Source organism: Xyrauchen texanus, chromosome 12 (genome assembly GCF_025860055.1).
Source record: "Xyrauchen texanus isolate HMW12.3.18 chromosome 12, RBS_HiC_50CHRs, whole genome shotgun sequence".
NCBI classification, from domain to species: domain Eukaryota; kingdom Metazoa; phylum Chordata; class Actinopteri; order Cypriniformes; family Catostomidae; genus Xyrauchen; species Xyrauchen texanus.
The window spans coordinates 32,904,160-32,929,534 of NC_068287.1; the positions used below are offsets into that span (position 1 = coordinate 32,904,160).

General features: G+C 37.4%; 2 protein-coding genes across 3 annotated transcripts; both read left to right on the top strand.

Annotated features, from left to right (window-relative positions):
• Positions 1-6,458: 6,458 nt before the first annotated feature.
• LOC127653256 (protein yippee-like 3) lies at positions 6,459-17,409 on the top strand. 2 transcript variants are annotated; one of them, XM_052139881.1, is made up of 6 exons: positions 6,459-7,765; positions 11,605-11,670; positions 13,584-13,702; positions 13,800-13,843; positions 16,392-16,500; positions 16,593-17,409. In XM_052139881.1, the coding sequence occupies exons 3-6, from the start codon at positions 13,586-13,588 to the stop codon at positions 16,680-16,682; spliced, it is 360 nt and encodes a 119-aa protein (XP_051995841.1). In that variant the 5' UTR covers positions 6,459-7,765; positions 11,605-11,670; positions 13,584-13,585; the 3' UTR covers positions 16,683-17,409. The 2 variants fall into 2 exon arrangements, with proteins under 2 accessions (XP_051995841.1, XP_051995840.1); XM_052139880.1 differs by lacking the exons at positions 6,459-7,765; positions 11,605-11,670 and adding an exon at positions 12,402-12,989.
• Positions 17,410-19,167: 1,758 nt separating this feature from the next.
• On the top strand, positions 19,168-24,681 carry LOC127653305 (uncharacterized). The gene is made up of 12 exons (XM_052139950.1): positions 19,168-19,616; positions 20,513-20,624; positions 20,826-20,919; positions 21,035-21,089; positions 21,187-21,327; positions 21,459-21,619; positions 21,756-21,854; positions 21,961-22,106; positions 22,898-23,069; positions 23,167-23,279; positions 23,416-23,500; positions 24,170-24,681. The coding sequence occupies exons 1-12, from the start codon at positions 19,499-19,501 to the stop codon at positions 24,224-24,226; spliced, it is 1,353 nt and encodes a 450-aa protein (XP_051995910.1). The 5' UTR covers positions 19,168-19,498; the 3' UTR covers positions 24,227-24,681.
• The last annotated feature ends 694 nt before the right edge of the window (positions 24,682-25,375 follow it).

Genomic DNA, 25,375 nt, shown 5'->3' on the forward strand with positions numbered 1-25,375 from the left:
GACGGAGTTTCTCCCTCATCAGTGTCTGACTCTGGTTCAAACATATAGTGCTAAACATCACTATTTTCACTGTCGGTCTTTGCTTCAGATGTCTAGTCATCCAAAGCGGAGCTGTCAAAACTCCACCCTATTCTGGATGCTGCACCAGCTCATTTGCATTTAAAGACACACACACATAAACGGCTCGTTTTTATTCCCACCTAAAAATTGGCATTTTCAACATGGAATAATAAATTATATGTAGGGTATTTTGAGCTGAAACTTCACAGACACATTTTGGGGACACCAAAGATTTAAATGACATCTTGTGAAAAGAGGCATAATAGGTGCCTCAAGACACAAGTCACAAGTAAACAATATAGCAGTTACCATGATTTTAGTGTGATAAACTTTAAGTGATTCTGAAGTGCGGATCGACTTGACACGTTACTATCCCTTAATGCCTTGGGAGCTGTCAGACTGTTCTTTTCAACTGCAATATATACACTCACCTAAAGGATTATTAGGGACTCCTGTTCAATTTCTCATTAATGCAATTATCTAATCAACCAATCACATGGCAGTTGCTTCAATGCATTTAGGGGTGTGGTCCTGGTCAAGACAATCTCCTGAACTCCAAACTGAATGTCAGAATGGGAAAGAAAGGTGATTTAAGCAATTTTGAGCGTGGCATGGTTGTTGGTGCCAGACGGGCCGGTCTGAGTATTTCACAATCTGCTCAGTTACTGGGATTTTCACGCACAACCATTTCTAGGGTTTACAAAGAATGGTGTGAAAAGGAAAAACATTCAGTATGCAGCAGTCCTGTGGGCTGAAAATGCCTTGTTGATGCTAGAGGTCAGAGGAGAATGGGCCGACTGATTCAAGCTGATAGAAGAGCAGCTTTGCCTGAAATAACCACTAGTTACAACTGAGGTATGCAGCAAAGCATTTGTGAAGCCACAACACGCACAACCTTGAGGCGGATGGGCTACAACAGCAGAAGACCCCACCGGGTACAACTCATCTCCACTACAAATAGGAAAAAGAGGCTACAATTTGCAAGAGCTCACCAAAATTGGACAGTTGAAGACTGTAAAAATGTTGCCTGGTCTGATGAGTCTCGATTTCTGTTGAGACATTCAGATGGTAGAGTCAGGATTTGGCATAAACAGAATGAGAACATGGATCCATCATGCCTTGTTACCACTGTGCAGGCTGGTGGTGGTGGTGGTGTAATGGTGTGGGGGATGATTTCTTGGCACACTTTAGGCCCCTTAGTGCCAATTGGGCATCGTTTAAATGCCACGGCCTACCTGAGCATTGTTTCTGACCATGTCCATCCCTTTATGGCCACCATGTACCCATCCTCTGATGGCTACTTCCAGCAGGATAATGCACCATGTCACAAAGCTCGAATCATTTCAAATTTCTTGAACATGACAATGAGTTCACTGTACTAAAATGGCCCCCACAGTCACCAGATCTCAACCCAATAAAGCATCTTTGGGATGTGGTGGAAAGGGGGCTTTGTGCCCTGGATGTGCATCCCACAAGTCTCCATCAACTGCAAGATGCTATCCTATCAATATGGGCCAACATTTCTAAAGAATGCTTTCAGCACCTTGTTGAATCAATGCCACGTAGAATTAAGGCAGTTCTGAAGGCTGAAAGGGGTCAAACACAGTATTAGTATGGTGTTCCTAATAATCCTTTAGGTGAGTGTGTGTGTATATATATATATATATATATATATATATATATATATATATATATATATATATTTACACAAATCAAGTAATTCCTTGTGCTTAAATGGTGCTGGTTGAAAAAAACCAGAGTAGATTATTTTCGTGATTATTGTTTTTACTTCATAAATTCAGGTCACGGGTCAATTCCCATGACCCATTCCGGATGAAGTATGTCCGGAATCCATTCATACTACTTGCATGCATACCTAAATAACATACCGTTTTACTGGCCGAGAAGTGCATCCTTTATCAAATACAGTACATACTCTGAAAGTATGCAATTTCAGATGCAGGGATTGAACAATGGTGTGAGTTGGGGGCTGGAATATCTGTTTATTTGATCAACAGTCATGGGATGTATTCAGAAAGCTGTTTGAATAAAAAATAGAATAGAAATGTATATAATCAAATAGATACAATTATGATAAACCGCACCAACTGACAAAACTATATTTCACTTCAAGTGCATCTGTGAATCATTTATCATTTACATTAACTGTCAGTTCAAACTGATTCACTAAAATGAACCAGACTTGCCAATATTAGTGAGCTGGTCAATTGTTTATTTCTAACTGATTTATTTAAATGATTTTGGACGTTCGCTATAGGTGAGTGCTTTCGATTTCTTCATCGGCTGAATTCATACATTCGCAATAGAATGTGACAAATATAGCATTTTGCAAAGCTACACCGCTGCTCGTTAGAAAAAGTAGCTTGTTGCTGGAAAAGCTAAACTTTTGTGAAAATAGCTGAGCTAACCCTACTGTCACACAACTGAAAAATGTAGTTAAGTTAGTAGCAGCATCTCTATTTTATTTAGCTACTCCTCTACACTGATGCTAAATCAATATGATGTGTGATAAAACAAATTTACCAAGACTGCACTTAAAAAAATTACAACTTAAGAAATGTGCTTCATGTGATTTTATAGTTTTATTCACATCAAAAATATTATTTATACATTAAATTACACCAACACACCTAAATCTTAAGGGTTACATCAAGTAGAAGTGACAATTGCAGGTTACCACTTTTTACAGTTGGCAGAAATTAGGTATGGAATATTAGTTTCTGCATCCCTCTATCTTTCTCATTTCCCATCTGTCTCTGCCTCCCTTTGTTTGTTAGATAACAGTCTCTCAGCAATTCCATTTAAAAGCAGAACAATGGAAAACAAAAAATGTTCTGCTGACAGGCAAGACCAACACAGAGTGCCAGTTCACATCCATCCCACCACAAGCTTTTGTGAAACATTGAAATGTGTGAGCATGAATACCTGCCAAACATCAACTCATGTACCAACTGTTGCACTCGCAATAATACAGAAAAAAATTAAAGCACCTTGCCATTTTCAAACATGGAGCCTCATGTCATGCATGATACATGAAGTGTTGCAATGTTATGTCTGTTGTGAAATATTTATTGTATATCTTCTCATGAACAAGGAAATTCAGTCAATCGTAAAGGACATGCAGGGTGAAACATCCAGCGCTGTGAGGGCACAGAAAATTGACACACAGTGCCAAAAAAAAAAAAAAAAAACTGCACTCAGAAGGTCTGGCAAACTGCATTCAAAAACACATGCTTCATTGACGGTCAAAAAAAAAAGGCACCTTTTGAGGCAATTTGGAGTCACAGTTGGGGCAACGAGTGAACGAAGAAAGGGTGAGGAACATTTAGGCCTACTGTTGTTGTGTGTTCATCTCTAGTTCCAGTCTATCTAGCTTTCTTTGCTTTGGAGCTCATCAGAATCATTGCAACAAAGGATGCACCGATACTGTATTGGAATTGGGTCCGATAACGCGCTCATATACTTGTACTCATATTCGTAAAAATGCTCCGAAACCATCTGATGTACGAATGAAATTATGTAAACATTCAGCTCTCAGATTAAAATCACGTTGTGTCCTAGTGAGGTTATTTAACAGCAAAAGCTGTGATTTAATTAAATAATAGTTAAGAGTGCTTGTGAGTTCGTGGAGCAGTTGTTGTGCAGGCAGAGACACAGACGGCTCATACACATAAAACACTATTATGAGCATCGCATACTCTGTTTGTGAGTATACAGACTACATATTTATTAATTTAAATAGCAGCCTTTTCTGGTTTAATAATCACTTGGGAATCTGCCGTCATTATGTCGGAGCTCTTTGGTCTAACGACAAAGAAACACTTCAAAATAAAAGCTCCGCCAAAATAAAAGCTCAGTTTAAATGAAAAATAAAATAAAAAATATGACAGAAATAAATCACTCTTGTGTAGTTATGTAATATTCACTGTTATACTAATAATAATAATAATAAATCAATAGTAAGTGTTTTATATTTATGCAATATCTCACATCTGTGATGCTCTGTGTATTATGAAGTGTATGCAGCACTTTATTTGACAAAATATAACTCCTATATTGTATTTAGGATTGTGCTGTGAGGTTATGTATAAAATCAGTTCATTTTATAAAAGTAATACAATTTAATGTTGATCGTTACACTTTCATTTGATTAAAGTTTTAATGTATTTATTTAAACACAATTTCTATGATAAAATTTAAATGGACTGCTGATATTGAGTTCAGAAAAAAACACGTATCTGCGAGTACTAAAAAAAAAGTATTGGTACTCGTACTCGTTATAAAAAAAAAAGTGGCATTGGGACATACCTAATCGCAACATGAAAGGTGATATGTAAGTTTAAGGCAGACAAGGGAGTGTCTAAGAGTTCAGTGGAGAGAGACACAATAGGAATATATAAGGTAAAATCATATTGCTAGATAAGCACTTTTAAGCTGGAAGACAGGTGCTTGGGGAGGTGTGTCTGCTTTTACTCGGAACCAAATCTGGATTACATTTCTCAAGACAATAAAAGGGGTAAAAGGACTAACATCATCCATAAAATCCTGGTAAGTCTATTTTTTGTTTTTATTTAGGTAGCAAAATTAATTTGTATATGGGATATTTCCAATATATATCTATATATATGTACATTTTCATCTGATGTTCTATTACTGTGTTCAGTATCTTTCTTGATTGAAGGTCAGAGTTTTGTTCTTGAGTCCTTATCTTTCTCTAATTGTGGGAATCATGGCAAGCAACCTGTTCTACCTGCTCCCAGCAGTAGGGGGCTGTGCTCTCACATCACTTTACTTTCTGTAGATCCCCCATATTCACAAGAATCAGCAGACAGCCTTCCACTGCACCCATATTTCTCATAGGGGAGTTACAGTATCTGATGCTCATTGACTTCCTTTTTGGGGATCTGTGCTTCTGATATTATTGTCTTTGGTTTTAAGAATATAAGCCACATTAAAATATTTAATTAACTGTAATAAATCTGTAATTAACTGTTGAGTCACAAGTCTTTTAAAAACCGATGACCTCTCATACCACACTGAAAATTATATCAAGTAAAAGGCTGTTAGTAACACTGGTTTTACCATGGTATGAGACGTTCTAAGGGAGTTCCAAAAACCATACCCATGGTTAAACACTGTAAAGCACAGACACAATTGGCATAATGCTTTTATAAAATGACGGGAACAGCAATATGATCAAAAACATAATTATCAGAATAAACAACTATTCTGCCCATTAATAGAGCTTTTTACTGTGGGCCATTCATGGCTGACAAGCAACGTTGGAATATGGAATGTGCAGTTACAGGCTATCTGTTTTATAACATGCAATTTGATTCACATCTTGACATACGCAAAAAAAATAAATAAATATATATATATATATATTTTAATAAATTGCGCAACAGGCTCTAATTTGTTTAGAATTGTTCTGGAATCTTACGACCATTGCATAAAACTCAGTGAACAACCATTCACTCTGTAGTGAGAGCATATGTGAATGCTTTCCTCATTGGGTTTGTATATAAAGTGTTAGTTAATATGTGACTGAGTAACTCTGGGGAAATATTATATTTGTGTGTGTGTGTGTGTGTGTGTGTGTGTGTGTGTGTGTGTGTGTGTGTGTGTGTGCGCGAGTGCCACTCCATGTTTTCTGACCTCCTGCTCTTTGTCCTCAGGCTGTGGTGAAAGGATTGAGAACACCATGGAGGCCTTTACGCAGTGAGTGGGAGGCTGGTCTCACATCAGTTATGCTGAGCTTGTGAACCCAAAATGTATTTGGAAACTTAAGTCACACTTAAAGGAATTGCTCACTCAAAAATGAAAAATATTCTCATTGTTTACTCACCCTCATGGCATCACAGATGAGTATGACTTTCTTTTTTCTGAAGAACACAATTGAAGATTTTTAGAAGAATATCTCAGCTCTGTAGGTCCATACAATGCAATGAAGGTGACCAAAACTTAGAAGCTCCAAAATGCACATTAAGGCCACAAAAAGGTAATCCATATGACTCCAGTGGTTTAATCAATGTCTTCTGAAGCGATCCAGTTGTTTTTTTGTGAGAACAGACCAAAATGTAACTCCTTTTTCACTGTATATCTTGTCATTGCTCTCGCTAGGCACAATCATGATTTCAAGCTTGATTACTCTTCCTAGTGCCTGACGCATACACAGAGCGCTAGATGGTGCTAAAGGAAGTGCATTCGAGCTTGAAATCATGCTGCCAAGGAAGGAGACTGCTGATGTCAATATTTATAGTGAGAAAGCAGTTATATTTGGTCTGTCCTCACCCAAAACTGAATAAATTACTTCAGATGACATGGACTTTTATGTGGCCTTAATGTGCTTTTTGGAGCTTCTAAGTTCTGGCCAACATACACTTGCATTGTATGGACCTACGGATCTGAGATAAAAAAATCTTTGTTTGTGTTCAGCAGAAGAAAGTCATACATATCCGGGAAGGCATGAGTAAATTATGACAGAATTTTAATTGTTGGGTGAAATCTCTCTTTAATGAATTTTACTGCACAGATAACATAATAGCAAACCATGCTGTATCTGCTAACAAATTATGCTAGACCTTTTCTAGAACTAAGTAAAATTTTCATTCACAAGACATTTGTAAAATTACTTTTAATTGTCTGGTCCCCAAGTGATGAAGTCAGTTTCCCTCAAGCTCACACAGGTGTTATAGGACAGTTCAGCACATTAACTAATGGCATGTTCCACTAACGTTTGATAACCAGAAAATGTCAGGAGTGAAAACAGAACCCAGTCGCAGACAGCTGTGAAGATTCTTTATTGATAAAGAAATAATCAAAATACAACACAAAACTGGGTACAGAAAATAAAAATGTAGCCAAGACTACAGCTAACAGGGCTGTAAACAAAACTACCCATGTGAAGGCAATAAAACAAAAGAAGAAAAAAATAAAAATTAGGAAACGACGTTACAAGAGATCAAACGGTTATGTGGCTTAGGTTTTGAAGTATAAGATAAAAAAAATATGATCCCTCCCTTGCCTATTTAATCAGTGCACTGTTATCCTCTTTAACTTCAATGTTCATAGCCGTTTGAGGAAATTTGCGGTACACATCCTCTAATAATGCAAAGTTTCTGTTTGTCCAAGTGCTGTAGTGGCCTGTGCAAGGAGAATTAAAATGTTCTAATTATACATTATTATTATGCATAAATAAATATGTATACTTCCATCAGTTAAAACACACACCTTTTTAAGTTAAGACACTTTAAAGTTGACCTCAAGTGCCTATTTATAAGATGGCAACTCCTGAAAAGTATAATAAGTACAGTACAGTTTAAAAAATAGAAACCAATACTTGTTCCATTGGGAGAACGTTTCCTGCAGTTCTATCCACAACAGATCTTCAACAGGTCTGTATATTTAACTAATTGCCATACTCTGTTATTGTTATTGATCAATTGAATCTAACTAAATGCAACCCTGCAGAGCATACATACCAGATTCATTGGATTCTAAGGGACAGTTTGTTCATCTATTTAATTGAAAGGTAATGTAGGGGAAAAGACAGATCTCAGAAGTAATATCAAGCTAAAACTTTTCTGCATATATGTTTGAAATGGTTTTGTGAGCTTTATTCTGTTGCAGACTGACTTTGAGAAAAGGGATGTTCAAACACCTTAAAGACAGAGGAATTCAGGTTTGTGGCCATGCTATGTCATGTAATGTCCTGGATACTGCATTGAGCAACTTTCCCACTGGTTATGCAGAGTGCACTTAGGGTGTGTTCACACTTGGCAGGTTTGGTTCGATTAAAATGAACCCTGGTGCGATTGCTCTGTTAGTGCGGTTAATTTGAACAAGTGTGAACACTGCCATCCAAACATTGGTGCGCGCCAAACAAGTGTACATCATAAAAGCTTTCCAATCAGGTTGTGACCTTATCCTTATGCCTTTTGTTTTGTATCTTTGGGTTCAGTGTTAAAAATTCCAGTGTGAACGCTAAGTGAACCAGGACTAAATGTATCATTTTCTTTTTTGGTCTGGACCAAGAGGACCAAGAGAACAGAACTACAAGTGTAAACACACCCTTATATGCCTCAGAATTTCTCTCTTTCTCTCCATGTCTTTATTTAGATTCACCTCTTTATGTGTAATAAGGAAGAGGATACAGAGTCTGCATTTGCTGCAGGAGCAACAGGAGTCATGTCTGACTATCCTACCCTTTTGTCAAACTACATTCAAAGGCACAAGCACAAGCCATGTGATTAAACACAAATGCACAGTGTGTACCTTAAACACTGTATGTCGTTTATTGTCAACAATGCCACTATTTGCTTGTCAGCAATGAATCGAGCATAGTTGGGAAATTCGTTTACTGCATGCCTCGTGACATTACGAATGAGTGAGAACATGTAAAGAAATAAATGGAACTCACGGTTAAGGGTGTTTTATTTTCTCCCTACCTGGCCCACCCATTCATGAGTTTGGCCCACCATGGCAACCACACCCCCACTCACCCTTCCAACTCTCTGGCCTACCCGGAGGGTCCTATATGTCCCACCTTACATCTTAGAGCTGGAGCCGGGCCTACTTTATCTAACTATTTTATATATTTTATAACAACCACATATAATGATGGGAAATGCAGTTTTGTTTCAAACAATTGTTGCTGCATAAACATGTTAAATGAGTCTTATTTTCTAGCAAATGTTATCGTTTTTTATATTAAGTGTACAAAAAATGCATACAAACTTAACAGTACAGTCGAAATCCTAAAGGTAAAAATAAATTGAGCTCCTTGACTTGAATGCACCAATAAACCTTATTCACAGTCTGTGCTGGGTAGTTTACTTCTGAACTGTATTCTCGTCCTTATTACAAATTACATGTCAAATATTGTAGTCAGTAATTTAATATCTTGGATTAAATTTTTAAGGCAATCTAATTGGATTGCTTTTGGATTATTTCTGACCTAATTCTTGTTTATTTGATGTCACATGTATTTAAGTAGGATTTGACATCAATTTGCTTAAATACATTAAAACTTAATGGATCAAAATATCAGAATTGATATGATTTTTTTTATGAGTGTGTTTTACTCGCTACTTTCTGTTTCTGAGTGAAATAAAAAAAGGAATTAATTATGTTCTTATTCAAGCAATTTTGGCACTGAAAACACCATTCATGTATGGTAACACAACAGACCAGTTATTTTTGTGAATCCGCCACACAAAATTTTTATAAAACAGTCTGCATTCATGTACATTTTTGAAGCAGAATACCAAAGTAATTTACAGAACTAAAACTAACTTTACCGCGCTAATGCATTTGGTTCTCCGTTTATGTGTGGATTACCGCTTCATCTTCAATGAGTGTAACTGACCCTTCGCTAAGGCCCACCTTAAAAGCGGTTCTGGACAATCCTGTTTTAGCAACTGTTACCGAGGCCGCCATTATTCTGACACGCATTTGCTATTTTCCAATGAGAACCTATTGAAGTAATGTGTGTTTGAGATGTTTTAACCTGGATTTTATCTAAAGTATCTAAAAAATTTAAAACACGATGTTTCCAGGTCATTTGTAATAGTGACATGAGTTATCCAGAAAGGATACAAGCAGTGTTTTTCTTTATTTATAAAATAAATTAAAATAGATGTCAAGAAGAGTATATTATGGATTAAACTGTGTCAGTCCTCATCCCCAAATGAGCATGAATAACATCACTGAGGACACATACATTTCCTCCAAGGTAAATTAAAGCTAAATAACTGAAATGTATACGCTGAATAGCTGTAGGCTGATTTACAATGGAAACATTAAAATAATTAAAAAGAAGAATTAGAAGTATCAATAATTAATTAACTATTTACTGCCTTTGCCTGACTGTAATCATGTAATCCATAAAAAAGTAAGTGTAATCTGATTTCAAGTATTTTAAAGTGTAATTTAAAATGTTAATTTAATCTAATCTAATTACAAGTACTTGTTTTTTCCCCCAATCTGATTAAATGATTCAGATTACATGTAATCTATTACTACCCAGTTTTGTTCAAAGTAGCTCCATCTTTGAATTTGACGCCCCTGGAATGAAAAAGAAGACTGTGATTCCTGTCAAAAATCAAAGGTGGCGCTGCTGTGAATAAGGTCTATTGTGGTTTCAGTTGAGTAATTGTCGGTTTAGCGCCTCCCTGCCCATGCTTGCAAACAAACATTCACAACTGTGCCCATCAGATGTACCCAACGGGATCAACAGACATCTAAGGCTGCACTCTACAATGCTCTTTATTATGTGACAGTATCATTGGATCAAACAGCCCTGTCTTCTGAAAAACATACATTGTCATGTCAAACTTGAACAAAATGTGAACTTTTGAAGTCTCTTATGACAGCTACATTATAATGTCATGATATCCACTAAACTATGATTTAATTGTTCATACAATTAAAGAAACAGCCCCCTTTAAAGCAATGATAATATGAAGACAACCAAAGACACAAGGACATCTTCTTCTCTCAGTTTAATAGCGGATCGCAAACCACTTTAATTGCATACCGCCACCTACTGTACAAGAGTGTGTAACATCATGTCAATTTACCCTATTTCTTAAATTCTACCCACCAGTCTTGTATCATTTAAGAAAATAAACAGTGCCTTCCTGGTGAGTCTCACCCCCTCTCCCTCTGTTCCCAGTATCCCCATCAGATCCCACTCCTGTACCGCCTCTCTGACATTATTACGCAGCCTCTCTCTTTCCACTCCATACATGGTACAATGCAACATGATATGTTTAACATTTTCTCCACAGTTCACACACTTATCACTGTTCCATTTCCCCTGTATAAACAGAGTGCCATTTGTGTGATCCAATCTAAGTCTTGTTATGATGATTTCCTCCCTTTTTTCCTTTCTTTATAGTTTGTTTCTTCCTTTGTTATGAGCGACTTTTGTATTTTATGATATCTCCTTACTTTCTGGTCTTCCTCCCACTTTTTCTGCCATATCGCCATTCCTTTCTTCTTAATCCAAGCTTTTTCCTTCACCTTTTCCAAGTGAAACTAACAATGTTGTTTCCTTTTGCAATGCCCTTTTTGCTAGTTTATCAGCACACTCATTTCTTTTCAATTCCTCATGAGCTGGTACCCAACAAAACTGTACATCAAGACCACCTCTATGAAGTCTCAATAAACTGTGGTACAGTTCAATGAGTAAATCTTCTCTGACATTTGTTGTTGAATGTATGTTTTCCTAGATGGCTTTTGAATCAGTACATATCACCACCCTATCTGGTCTGACCTCTTCAACCCATTGTAATCCAATAATGGCTGCCATTATTTCTGCTGTATATATGGATAACTGGTCAGAAAACCTTTTGGAGATAGATATTTTAAACTCACGAATATACACACCAATTCTCAGACAATCCTGTTTGTTCTTAGAACCATCTGTGTATATTTTTAGATAATTGTGATAACTATTCCTCAGGTACTTACTTGTTGTAACTCCCACTTCATTCGCCATTCTCTTTTCTTTTCCAGAATACTCAAATCTATCTTTATTCTGGAAAAAGCCATGGGGAAACGCTACTAACTCTGGTGGACCTGGTAAATTCTAAGTCCTCCATACCATACATCCTTGCCCTTTCTTCCCTTATCCACCCAAACCCATTCCCCTGGAACTTGGAATATTCCCAACAATCCTGTATTGTCTTCTTTGTAGGCTTTTCTTCCCCTCTTCCTTTTAACTTGACCCAATATTCTTGAATGAGATTCTCCCTTCTTAACTCCAACGGTGTTTCTCCTGCTTCTATTTGTAGGGGGGTTGAATTAATAGCTCCTATACATAACCATAGTGCTCTATACTGTATAGTCTGTCCACTTTTTGCAATGATGTCTTTGCTGCTGCTCTTCCATATACTATACAACCATAATCTATTGTTGACCTCATAATCACTCTGTAAATGTCAATTAATGACAGTTTGCCTGCCTCTCAGTCACATCCGGCAACAGCTGATAACAGATGTATTACTTTTTTTGCATTTTGTTTCTAGGTTTTCGAAATGCATTTTCCATGTATATTTGTTGTAGCCCCAGGTACTTAAATTCAGATACCCTCTCCTTCAGCTGACCATAGCTTTAGCTTCTCAGCACCTACCTTGCGCTGATTTGTAAACATCATGTAACAAGACTTGCTTGCTGAAAGCTTGAACCCCCACTCATATGACCACTTCTCAACGTTCTCGATTGCCTTCCTTAAATTTACTAACACATGTCACATTTCGTCCCCTCATCCATATGGCTCCATTATCTGCCTATAGTGCTGATTTGATTCACTCATCTAAATTTGCAAAGATGTCATTTATCATTATGTTTAAACAATACAGGGCTGATTGTACTTCCCTGGGGGTACACGAGGACATTGTTGTTCCCGCTCTTTTAATGCAACTGTTAAATTCAGCAGACTTCAAACGCACGGAAGACGTAATCTGATTGGCTGACCTATATTCCGTAAGACTCTTTCTGCGTTCTGATTGGTCGACAGAGGTTTGTTTGCGCCACATGACGTGTATAATATTACTTCCTCGAAAAATACTGTAAACAAAGCAACGAATAATTTTCGGTTGCGACACATCCTGACCAGTGGCCTAGCTGCTCAATGTTTGGAAAATACTTTGACAGTCCACATTTTTGGCGTAAGCGCAAAGCGTCAGAGGAGACCAGGAGGAGGAAAGCGTAAGAAAAAAGCGCAGCGTGCCACGCGTTTGCTTAGTTGAATGCTCGCAAATAGTGAATGCTCAGGCGCGTGTGAAAGCGGGATATCGACTCAGAAACAGGCTCTTTCTCATGCCTTTGCGTTGACCACGCTTCTCTTCTGGTGACAATACCACAACTGCTTTTATCTTGAAGAAATTATCCATATTTAGGTGAGTCCATTCTCATAGTTACGCGTTTCAAATGGCGCGAGCGCTTTTCAAAGCCTTTTTACTCTGCTGAAATTGCGGTGATGTTATTTGCATTGATAACATGGCGTAGTTATCTATTACCTCTAACCCATGTTTACCTTCGTGCCATATTTGGGGTAACTACAGTGGGCAGCCAAGCAAAGTAGGTCATTTGGATGTTTTCTTTTTTTCCTGGTCGATCACTGAAGCAGGAAACGGCATGTCAAATTGGGGCGATATTAAAAAAGATTCAAACGCATGAACGAGGAGATTGACACAAATGTCAACTCCAACATGCATGCGTCAAAGCATTTTACATGCTATAAATTACTGGTTGTTGTTGTTGTTGGTGGTATCAACGCCATGCTTTTCTGAAAATCATTAAAATGCATGCCTATTTGGCAATCCTGATATGGGCTGCTGTTGTTGTGAAAGCTGCTCCTAAGTTATAGCCTTTGCTGTTTTGTTGTCATGGTCAAATTAACACAATAAAAAGGGAAGCAGGATGTGTTATCCTTGCTCATATAGTCTTTTTATAATATAATATTCTAATATTTTTGTTTGTGTGTTTCAAAGATATGGTGAAACAGACCAAGGCCAAAACCTTCCAGGCCTATCTGGACTCCTGTCATCGGCGTTATAGCTGCGTCCACTGCCGTGCACACCTGGCCAATCATGATGACCTCATTTCTAAGGTGAGCGCTCCTTTGAGTTAGTTTGATACACATTTACAGCTAGATTTGTAGACTGCATGCTATTTGCAATAAAAACTCACCTGTGTCTTTTTTTCAGTCCTTTCAAGGCAGTCAAGGACGTGCATACCTGTTCAATTCTGTGTGAGTATTATCAGTGCTGACAAATCTCAGATATCCATGGAGCCCCTTAGAGGACAGGGAGGGAATTTATTTTCTGAAATAGTTTTGCATTCCCTCACAAAAAGCTTTATTGCATTAAAAGTTTTGGTCATGTAGGCTACATGGGATTTACCATATAAATACCATAGTGTTGCCATCTTATTCCATACTGCCACAGCAGGTGTTTTTTGAAAGGCAAACTTCAACTAGTGCTGTCTTGTTAGTCTTTAAGAGATGCTTAACCCAATACATTAATGGTACTCAAGAATATGTAAAATTGCTTCTTCCAAAGTCACCAGAATGGAATGCTTTAATTTAGTTTTCCTAAAAAATGTAAAAATTCCCTCAGGGTGAACATTACCCCCCTTAGAGGTAAATCATTTTCTTTATGTGGGACCTCTTCTTTTGGAAATCATGCATTTACTGTTATACTGGTTGACAGACTGGTATAAGTTGCATAGTGATTTCTAGTTTGCGCTAGTGAACAGATATTGAAAACAAGTGTCTATGCCTAGTTTAATTTGGGTGAATTTAGTGATTATTTTGGTCAATGAGCTGGCACCCCAATAGCACCGACAACCAAATTTCTCTGGCACTGCCCCGGCTACGAAATTTCCATGGCTTTACCACAGTAAACATTTGAACCATTATATTTGTGGTTAAACAATAATAATCGAGGAAAACCAAAAACTATGGCAATAAAAATCATAATCTAATAATTATCAAATTATTATCAGGGTTAATTTGACTATAGTAACACCATAGTTCATTTATGTAAAAATTTTGCAAAGGCCTGAAGAACCATAGTTATAAAAAACATGTTACAGGTATAACATGTTTTTTATAACTATGGTTCTTCAGGCCTTTGCTAAATTTTTGCATCGATTAACATTTTGATTAGAAACGTGGATTCCTAATGAAGCCATTCACACCTGAAGCGAACATTCGCACGCGGACAAACCAAGGTGTTTTTTTATTTTTTCACCCGGCAAATGAGATGCCCCGATTTAAAAAAAAAAAAAAAAAACATTTTAGGAGCCGCTGCCGTTATCAAAACCAGTGGTGGTGCTAAAGCACAAGCACAAGTACATGTTTTGGCCACTGACATTAAACGCAAAGGTAACTAGGAAGAAAACCTGAACCAGCAGTGAGGATGTGTATTTAATTAGTATCAAATGCCTTCCAAAACTGGAATGTTTTTTCTTAAATGGGTTCTCGTATCATGTAAATGATATTGCTGCATCAGTGCCTGTCATCCTTCAAAAAACACATACTATTTTATTGTGTGGACTGTCTTCATAATGTATTCCATATTGCTGCATTTGTTCCTATTGCTTTTAATCTTATATCAGCTCTCTTATATCTCTAATATAATATATATTGCATCATCACCATCATCTTTATCTCTTTTATAATAAACAACATTATGAATATTGTGTTTTTATTCAACTAATATTAATACCATTGCTGTGAAACTTGCAGTGTACTCTGTGTGCCTTTTGTAAGCCAAACATTTGGTGGTTTCTCCACAAAATTATGTAATTCTTATTTCTGTGCTGTCATTAACAGTAAAATATCTAATAACGGGTCAGACTGAAGATGGGTTTTGTGTTTTGTCATCACATTTAGTTCATAACATGTAGGGTTTTTAGCAAATGTATAACATAGACATATTGTACATGTTCATAAGATAATATCTGTATATTTCCAATTGACAACATTTGTTTTAACAGTAATTTTGTGTGTGAAATATGCAATTATTTTAAACCCTCAGTCTGTATACATGATAATACCTTCAGTCCAGCAGTTGAATTGAAATAGTGTGGGAAAGTGTTTCATTGAGCAAATGAACAATACATTTATTTATGTAACTGTATTAATAATCGCAGTTTAAATGCGATTATTAAACCGCAAGAGTTGAGATTTAATTAAATGAATAAATAACCTGCACATGCTGCTCACCGCACTTACCGTATATGTGCAGATCTGTTCTCTGTAGTGTATTACACATGCTCCAAGTATGCATGAGGCTCTTAATAGTATTTTAAAAGCAGTTCTGTGTTTTAAAAACACCAATTCCTTCTCGTGCTCCGAGTTAACAAATATGCTTGGCCCCTGAAAATATGCATGGCTGCTAAAAGTAACTATCGAAATAAAAAATAACACCACTGCATTAAACAGCCATGGTCAACTCTGCTACAAACAGAAACTCAAATAGTTCCTTCAGTTTTCAGAAAAAGACTTGAGGGTTTAAGCAGACTGCATAGCAATACCACATCCAAGTTATTGTGTAACATTATTATTATCAATTTATTAGGTGTTTTTGTTAGAAAATGTGATTGCTAAATGCACACATACCGTTCGTGGTGACTAGATTACTATTTGCATGGTTTTCCTTTTTATGTTTTAACAAATTTCTTAATTTCTATGGAATGACTAAACAGAAGGGAACTTTCAATTTTTAGAAAATAACCCCCTCCTTAGAAATCAGACCACACATGGTTTCTAAACTGCAATTTGGTGCTTTCAGGGTGAATGTAGGTTGTGGTCCTGCAGAAGAAAGGCTGCTACTGACCGGTCTTCATGCGGTGGCTGATATTTACTGTGAGAATTGCCGCACCACGCTGGGCTGGAAATATGTATGTATGCTGAAACATTATTTTTCTCACATATAGCCAAAAATACATCAGGACACATACCTGAATTGATCATAATTTCTCTACATCTACAGGAACAGGCATTTGAGTTGAGCCAGAAGTACAAGGAGGGGAAGTTTATCATTGAATTATCTCATATGATTAAGGATAATGGCTGGGACTAAAGGCTTGAGTCTTTGCTATAACTTGCTTTCACCGCTTGCAGCTTCTCCAAGAACAGCATGAGATACACTTCCTTTTATATATATATATATCAATTTATGATCTTCACTGCTGTTGTGAGCACCTTTTTTCCACACTGATATCCCAATGCACCTGTTTTTCAGAGGAGGTGGGTTGTCTTACCTCTGCGTTTGTGTGTGGGTGTATGTGTTTGGGGGGTGTGCCTATGCTTGTATGTAAGGGATGCTGTGGTGTGCTTGAGAAACTGTGCCTGTATTCTTGTCAACCACTTCAGCCCTTTTTCAAAGAATTCTTTAATTTTGTTGGGATTTTGACTTAAGCCCTCAAATTCTCCTGATTAAGTGCAATTTAATATTTTTTGACAATTTGATTACAACGTTAAGCTCCAATGCCTTTTTATTCAGATAATTTTTACTTCAAATAATGAGGTCTTTGTGAAAGAGGTTGTGCGAGTACAAAAATTAGAGTGAAATTTTACCGATTGTAAATGTTTCTTTTATTGTGTGTGAGAACTTTGCGTAAAGAGGGTTATGTGCAATATGTGTGTGTGAGAGCGAGAGAGCGAGAGAGAGAGAGAGAGAGAGAGAGAGCTTGCATAGAAAAGATAATTATTCATGCCTCCAAATTCAGTAATATTTGGTTAAATAAACCTTTTTAATTTAACGGGTCACTGAGGGGTGTGTGTGTGTGTGTGTGTGTGTGTGTGTGTGTGTGTGTGTGTGTGTGTGTGTGTGTGTGTGTGTGTGTGTGTGTGTGTGTGTGTGTGTGTGTGTGTGTGTGTGTGTGTGTGTGTGTGTGTGTGTGTGTGTGTGTGTGTGTGTGTGTGTGTGTGTGTGTGAGCTAAAAGCAAAACTACTGGCTTATTGGATTTAGAGGGAGATTGTCCACAGTTGAGTGACTTTAAGACTCTTCAATTACCGCTTATAAACTCAGTTGAGACATGAGTTGGGATACTTGTTTTTATGTTTGTCTTGCTTCTTGTCTATGAGAAATGTAAATTATCTAACATTGAGCAGCATGTATAGAGACATTTATCTGATCGTGTAGAGCAGTCATGCCATGTAAAATGTGTTTTATTATGTAGCAGTTTTTCTTTGAATGCTAAACTATTAAAGTGTATTACATTAGCCTGAATTCTTTACATTAAAGTATGGGGTAAATGAAAATAATTGTTGTGCTTTCTCTTATTGCTTAATGCAGTTTTTCATTATCAGAGTTTAGCATGCATGTAAAAAAATTTGTAGCATTTTTAACATTGAAATTGGGCTTTGAAATTTTAGGTTAAAATTAAGTTAACTGAGGCAAATACTCAATATAAGCTATTAATTCTGTCTGTGGTGTAGATTAGAGGAATAGTTCACCCAAAAATGAAAACATTTCTCATAATTTACTCACCCTCATGCCATCCCAGATGTTTATGACTTTCTTCTGCAGAACACAAAGATTTTTAGATGAATATTTCAGCTCTGTATGTCCATACAATACATGTGAATGGTGGCCAGAACTTTGACGGTCTAAAAAGGATATAAAGGCAGCTTAAAAGTAATCCATGCGACTCCAGTGTCTGCAGAAGTGATATGATAGGTGAGGGTGAGAAATAGATCAACATTTATATCCCTTATTCCTATAAATCTTCACTTTCACGTCCACATTGTTCTTTTGTTTTTGGCCATTCGCATTCTTCATGCATATCACCACCTACTTGGCGGGGAGGAGAATTTATATTAAAAAAGGACTTAAAAGGAATCTTCCGGGTTCAATACAAGCATTTGTGACCATGGTTATTACCACAACGTCAATTCATCCCTACTTCTCTTTAAAAATGCAAAGATCGAGGTTACAGTGAGGCGCTTACAATGGAAGTGAATGGGGCCAATTTTAAAGGCAAGAATGTGAAGCTTTACATGTTATAAAAGCAATTACATTAAGTCTTCTGTTAAAATGTGTGTTATTTATATATAAGTTTAAATCATTATTTTTACAGTCACGTTAAGGTTTGTTGACTACACTGTCATGGCAATGAAGTTGTAAAATTGTCTCTAACTTTACACAGAAAAGGTTAGTAAGCAGTTTTATCACGTTAAATCATGTTATTACTCAATGTTTACGTCTGGTGGCTGTTCTTTTTAAATGGTGAGTATTTTAATGTTTACAGATTGGCCCCATTCACTTCCATTGTAAGTGCCTCACTGGAACACAGATTTTTGCTTTTGAAAAGAAAAGGAGGGGCGAGACTAAATTGATTTATTTGGGAATCAACATTATGCCACAAATGCTTTCGATTTAGCTTTACTTGTTCTGAACTTGGAATATTCCTTTAAATATTGGTCTGTTTCTCACCCACACCTATCATAACCACTGGAGTCCTATGGATTACTTTTATGCTGCCTTTATATGCTTTTTGTTCCTTAAAATTGCATTGTATGAACCTACAGAGCTGAGATATTATTTAGAAAATCTTTGTGTTCTGCAGAAGAAAGTCATTCACATCTGGGATGGCATGAGGGTGAGAACATTTTCATTTTGGGGGAAACTATCCCTTTAAAGATCAACAAGGCAGAAACAAGTTACTGCCGTGCAGAATTGCAACGCATTTATAAAGACTACAACTCCCACAGAGCTTTGCAAATACCGGTGACGTGGCCGGTGTTACCCAGCAGACCGGGGTGATTTGAACTTCATTTTGATGTGAGCAATATTCCGTTTCAATTCACGCCTCCTGTTCCATTCTGCTTGTTGGTTGTTACTTTGTACACGATAAGACACGCTACTTTATAGCCCGTAAAGTTCCATCACGATGTCCGGGAAAATCAAGAGCAGGAGTGCTGCAAATGCCGAATCAATAGCGGGCAGTGTGTCCTGCGACGAGCGCATCTTACGGGACTGCCATCAGATGTACACCGAACCGGATAGCGGTGAGTGACCGGCTACTATCCTCTCAATAAGTTACTAAAATGTTATTCATTTACAGGATCATAAAGGATATTAGATCAGATCAGGCTCTGGGCGTGGGTGAGAGATGCTAACGGAAGCCTGAGAGTTAAATGCCGGTTGGTATTTCAACTATGCGCTTTCTTCAAGGCCAGAGGCAGTTCATCTGTTTTCACTCCAGTACTTTACAGTCATCTTTACATCCCAGTTACATTCATTACTTTTTCCATGCATTGTTACATTTAAATAAAACTTTAAGTCAGTTACCCTCACGTCGTTCCAAACCCATCTGACTTCCGATGAATCCCGAAGATGTAAGGCAGAACGTCAGACTCAGTCCCCATTCACTTAGTTTCATTGCATCTTTTTTTTCTCTCCAAGTAATAAGTGAATGATGACTGAGACTGACATTCTGCTTACGATTTTCTTTGTGTTGACATGAGGGTTGACTTTGAGGGTGTGAATGATGACGCATTGTCTTTTTATTTATTTATGTTTAATGTAAGTCTATGGGTAAAGATTAAATAAGTTTTCTGGGTTCAATACGAGTTAAGTGCAATCAACAGAATTTGTGGCATAATTAGAGTAGGCTACCACAAAAAAATATTTTGACTCCTCCCTCCTTTTCTTTAAAAATAAAATCAAAAATTGAAGTAATATTGAGACACTTTCAATGGAAGTGAATGTGGCCCATTTTTGTTGGGTTTAAAGACAGAAATGTATATAATAATAATGATATCATTTTCTGTGGTTATCAATATTATGCCACATATTTGAGCTTAACTTGTATTGAATGCTGAAAATCCTTTTAAAGGCAGCTACAATATGATGCCTCGCATCCAGAACATATTCTATAACTACCCATCGCGTTCTCTTATAGGACTGATGGCAATAGCCCAGTGTGTTGGGGTGACCCTGCTGCCTCCCCGTAAAAAGATAACTGTGATGTTGATGGGGAATCACTCAGCTGGAAAAAGCACCTTTATTAACTGGTAATATGAAAACATTTTGCATGAGTGAGTGAGATTGAAGCTCAAACTCTAACCTTATGTCATTTGCATGTCTGTTTGTGTGTATTCTATGTAGTCACTGTGGTTTAATTATGTGGTCAGGCAAATTAAGCATGTTCAAATAGTTATAGTCAGGTGTACTAAGTTGATTGAACACTAATTATTCTTATACAATTATTGCAGGTATGTGGAGGAGCATATCCAAAGGACAGGGGTTGCTATAGAGACACAGGGTTTCAGCTTTGTTACAAGCGGGCGAAAAAGAGAATCGCTCACGGTGAATATGAGCTCATATGTGGCATTGTTTGGGCATGAAATTTGGAGCGTTGATTTAAATATGTAGTATTGTAATGTGTGCTTTTTTTCTTTTTTTTTTTGCTTTCTGTGCTCAGGGAAATGCAACGCTACATCTATATCCCCACTTCAAACCACTACAGGACTTTAAAGGTTTGCTGACAGATTTAGCAAAATGCATGATAAGCAAAGCTGTAGAGCTGCATGCAAATTGGAATGAATCTATGTCTGAAATATCTTTCAATTTCAGGAGTGTCAGAATACCTTAGCACTGAAGTTTGTACTTCACGACAGAAACGTTTCAGCTTGGTGACTTTTGTTGACAGTCCTGGACTGGTGGATGGAGATATGAAGTACCCCTTCGATGTGGATCAAGCCATCCTCTGGCTCGGTGTGTATTTTTCTGTGGTTATTTGTGTTTGTTTTCTGTTTTGCTAAATCTGTGTTTTATGTATGTGCACTTTACAGTATTATGAGTGACTGTAATCTAACCGTGTGTACTATTATGTCTCCCTGCTGCAGGAGAACTGTGTGACCTGATCCTGGTCTTTTTTGACCCGATGGGACAGGCTTTATGTAAGCGCACACTCAACATTGTGGAGAAACTGAATGATAAGCAAGGAGATCGCCTTCGTTTCTATCTCAGTAAAGCTGACGAGGCTGGGGGGGAGTCTGACCGACAGGTAAAATGCAGGAATGTTTAATTTCGTAGCTATATATTTCAATTTTATACCTTTTTTTTCTGGGTCTGTCTCAGATAAATATTCTACACAATGTGCTTTTTGGTCAAAATAATTTCTTTATGATTGGGTGTTTCAGAGAGTTATGATGCAGATTGTGCAGGAGCTTTGCAAGCGTCCTGGACTTAACAAGTGTGGCTTTGACATGCCCACCATCTACGTTCCCAACCCAAGTAAGGTGGGTTGCAATGTTCTTATTTTTATATGCAAAGAAAACAAATTGTATATAGACACTAATATTCTTCACTCTATCTGATTGACCTCTGCCTCACTGTCTCCATCAGCCCAGCCGATGTGTCAATCAAATTGAAGAGGTGTGTCAGACCATAGAGAAGACCATTAACCAGACTGTACAGAACACGCTAAACTCACTGGAGAAGGACTGTAACCTCATCACTGAGGCCATCACCGACACACTTGATAATGACCGGTAACACTAACTATTTACAAACCATTTTCACATCTCTTGTTAGGTTTTTATTTGTATAAAGGTATTTGATGTGTAACTATAGACTTTTTATCAGCATCAATATTTTAGGGTATAATTTGTATGTGTGTGTGTCTATATATATATATATATATATATATATACAGACACTGATCAGTCACAACATTAAAACCACCTTCCTAATATTGTGTAGGTCCCCCTTCTGCGCCAAAACAGCGCCAACCCAAATTTCCGAATAGCATTCTGAGATGCTATTCTTCTCACCACAATTGTACAGAGCTGAGTTACTGTAGACTTTGTCAGTTCGAACCAGTCTGGCCATTATCCGTTGACCTCTCTCATCAACAAGGCGTATTTTTAGTTTTTGGCACCATTCAGAGTAATTTCTAGAGACTGTTGTGCGTGAAAATCCCAGGAGATCAGCAGTTACAGAAATACTCAAAACAGTCCATCTGGAATCAATATGAGGTTATAAAATCGTTATGCATAATAAAAAGAATTTTTTTTTAAAAGTAAATGGTATAATGCTGTTTAAAATCGTTTTGGGAGTATAGCATGTCACACCACTGGACATAATGCATGTCACCTTGCCATAGACAATCACTGTTTAGATGCCAGTATTTGTGTGTGTGTGTGTGTGTGTGTGTGTGTGTGTATGTGTATATATGTGTGTGTGTGTGTGTGTGTATGTGTGTGAAATAAATAAATATATATATATATATTATTATTATTTCTATTCATTGTAGTTGCTATTGTGCTTTTTAACTTTATAGGCAGTGCAGCATTGAGAACTGTCGTGCACGTTTTAAGGGCTGTTTGTTAGGGATGCTGGGTTTTACTGTACCCCTGCTGCTGCTTGCTGTCCTGGTGCTTGGCAGCCTCTCCAGAGAAGTACTGGTGCTCATGCTGGGTGATACCGGCATTGAAGCACTCTCCCTATATGTGGTTAGTATTTATCTGAAGGAATGTAGGTGTATATACATATACTATGCAGCGTTCTCTGTAGATACTGATGTAAGTGTGGGTGTATATGTGTGTTCAGGCTCCTGCAGTGAAGATGTTTGATTCTCTGACCGTGGAAGTGCAGCTGTACAGTTGTGCTGGATTGGTGCTGTTGTCCTTCATCTTCCTCCTCCTTGCTCGCTTCTCTTTCAGGTGTCGAGCAGATTATTATACATGCGCATACACATTACACTGCACAGCAATGTATGTTTCGCCAATATTCTTTTGTTTTCAGCTGTACCAGCTTTTTGTAACTTTTATTTATTTATTTATTTTTTACACTTTTTAGGACTAAACCCTCACTGTCTGGAAAGCAAAAGAGACAACTTCAAGAAAAACTGGAGTATGTTCAGGAGGTGGTCAAGACCAGAAAGGTACAGTATGTGTACTGCCTTATTGACCCGTCTCCACATGGTATTAAGATACATTTCAGGTGAGCTGATCACAAGTGTTCAGGGTTAAATCCAGGTGAAAACCACATACTGAGTTAGTCAAAAATGCATGTGACCACATCACATTTGAGTTGTAGGTGCTAATCCGTCCTGAAAGCATCCCGGACCGCAGTAAAAGCCACCCCTCACCTGTCAATCAACTGCTGCTCTAAAACAAGAGTTTAAACTTTGCCAGTTACAGCTTTAAAAGCAAATAACCATCCGACTGATAATTTTGACGAAGCAAATACATACACAATCAAGAGAGCTTCACAGATCTTCTTCAGTGTGTCTGATATCAACATGCACACACATCTGATGCTCAGCTTAAAGGCCTGTTCACACCAAGCCTGTTTTTTTTTTTTTTTGTGCAAATGTATGTTCCGAACAAGTTTTTGTATGGTAACAATGGATTCAGATGAATCTGTATTTAGGGCTGACCACATGTGATCGGATCACCCGAAACGCATCTTAATACTAAATGTTGTGTAAATGCTTGATTAAAATAACAGTGGGCATTCCGCTCGAATGTTACTTTGAGTACATTGGTCGACTTTTCAGTGATTGCTTCAGTTAAGGCTCATCTATTGGTTCTTTTGTGTGTTTTTGCAGAAAATTCTCTATGAAGAGTACCTGCGTCAGAGTGTTGGTGACCAGGACATGAACTGAGAGAAAACCAAAGATTTTAAATCTTGGATTGAACAATAAAGAACTCAACTAAACCACTAAACAGCCACTAGACTGTAGGGGACACCCCAGGATATTTCATGGGCACTTTAGTTACACGCTCCTGCAAGTTCTTAGAAGTCTTTCCACGTTTAGCACCTATTAATGATGGAACTGTGGACCAATTCTGTGTTTTGAATGTGTAGTCATTACAATATAACACATGTACTGTACAGAAATTAAAGGACTACATTAAGTGACTTGGACCTAATACGATGATACACAACTGAGGAATGAGGAGCCTTTCATATGTGGCATGAGATATTCCAATAAATCCTAGAGCTCAGTTTAATTGCATCATGGTCAATTTTAATAGAAATATCATAGCTGTCTTTTGTATACCACTGTTTCCTACATTTTTACATCAATTGTTACTGCTGTTATGATAATAAAATATAATAAATATACATTGTTGGTGACTGTCATGGGAACTGACTTGTATCAAATCAAGGTCTCCAGACATTCATAACTATGTCATAGTTAGCATCCAAATCCTCTTTGGTATTTCAGCTGACAGCAACGAATTACACTAGAGCAGTGATTCCCAACCCTGTTCCCGGAGCGCGCGTTCCCGGATGAGCAACATCCCTGTCTCCCTTTTCTGACACACCCAATTCAAGTCTTTGAGTCTCCACTCACGAACACGAGTTGATTCAGGTGTGTTTGATTAGGAAGATATCCAAAATGTGTAGTGTTGGAGGGCCTCAAGGAACAGGGTTGGGAACCAATGAGCTAGAGAATATGCTTCTCGCTATAACACTATGACTTTCCTAAATTTTAATAATCATAGTATTTTAGATGATCTATTTTGCTCCAATTTATTAACGTTGTATACAACCACTTTATTAGTTACACTTGTACATCTTATTCATGTTATTATTCAGCCTGTAAGATTCAGGCAGTAGTGCAATGTATTAAATCATTCTGATATGGGTCAGAAGCTTCTGTTAATGTTCACATCAACCATCAGAATGGGGGATCTCTATGATTTTGACTTTGATTGTTGGTGCGAGATGGGCTGATTTGAGTATTTCTTTAACTGCTGATCCCCTGTGATTTTCATGCACAACATTCTCTAGAATTTACTCCGAA

Excerpts from the sequence above, each read along its gene's own strand:
- LOC127653305 (XM_052139950.1), top strand. The coding sequence starts at position 19,499 with ATGTCCGGGAAAATCAAGAGCAGGAGTGCTGCAAATGCCGAATCAATA. Across the intron at positions 21,620-21,755 it reads GGGGGGAGTCTGACCGACAG|AGAGTTATGATGCAGATTGT; the intron begins GTAAAATGCAGG and ends TGGGTGTTTCAG. Across the intron at positions 22,107-22,897 it reads GACACACTTGATAATGACCG|GCAGTGCAGCATTGAGAACT; the intron begins GTAACACTAACT and ends TTAACTTTATAG.
- LOC127653256 (XM_052139881.1), top strand. The coding sequence starts at position 13,586 with ATGGTGAAACAGACCAAGGCCAAAACCTTCCAGGCCTATCTGGACTCC. Across the intron at positions 13,844-16,391 it reads GCATACCTGTTCAATTCTGT|GGTGAATGTAGGTTGTGGTC; the intron begins GTGAGTATTATC and ends TGGTGCTTTCAG. Across the intron at positions 16,501-16,592 it reads CCACGCTGGGCTGGAAATAT|GAACAGGCATTTGAGTTGAG; the intron begins GTATGTATGCTG and ends CTACATCTACAG.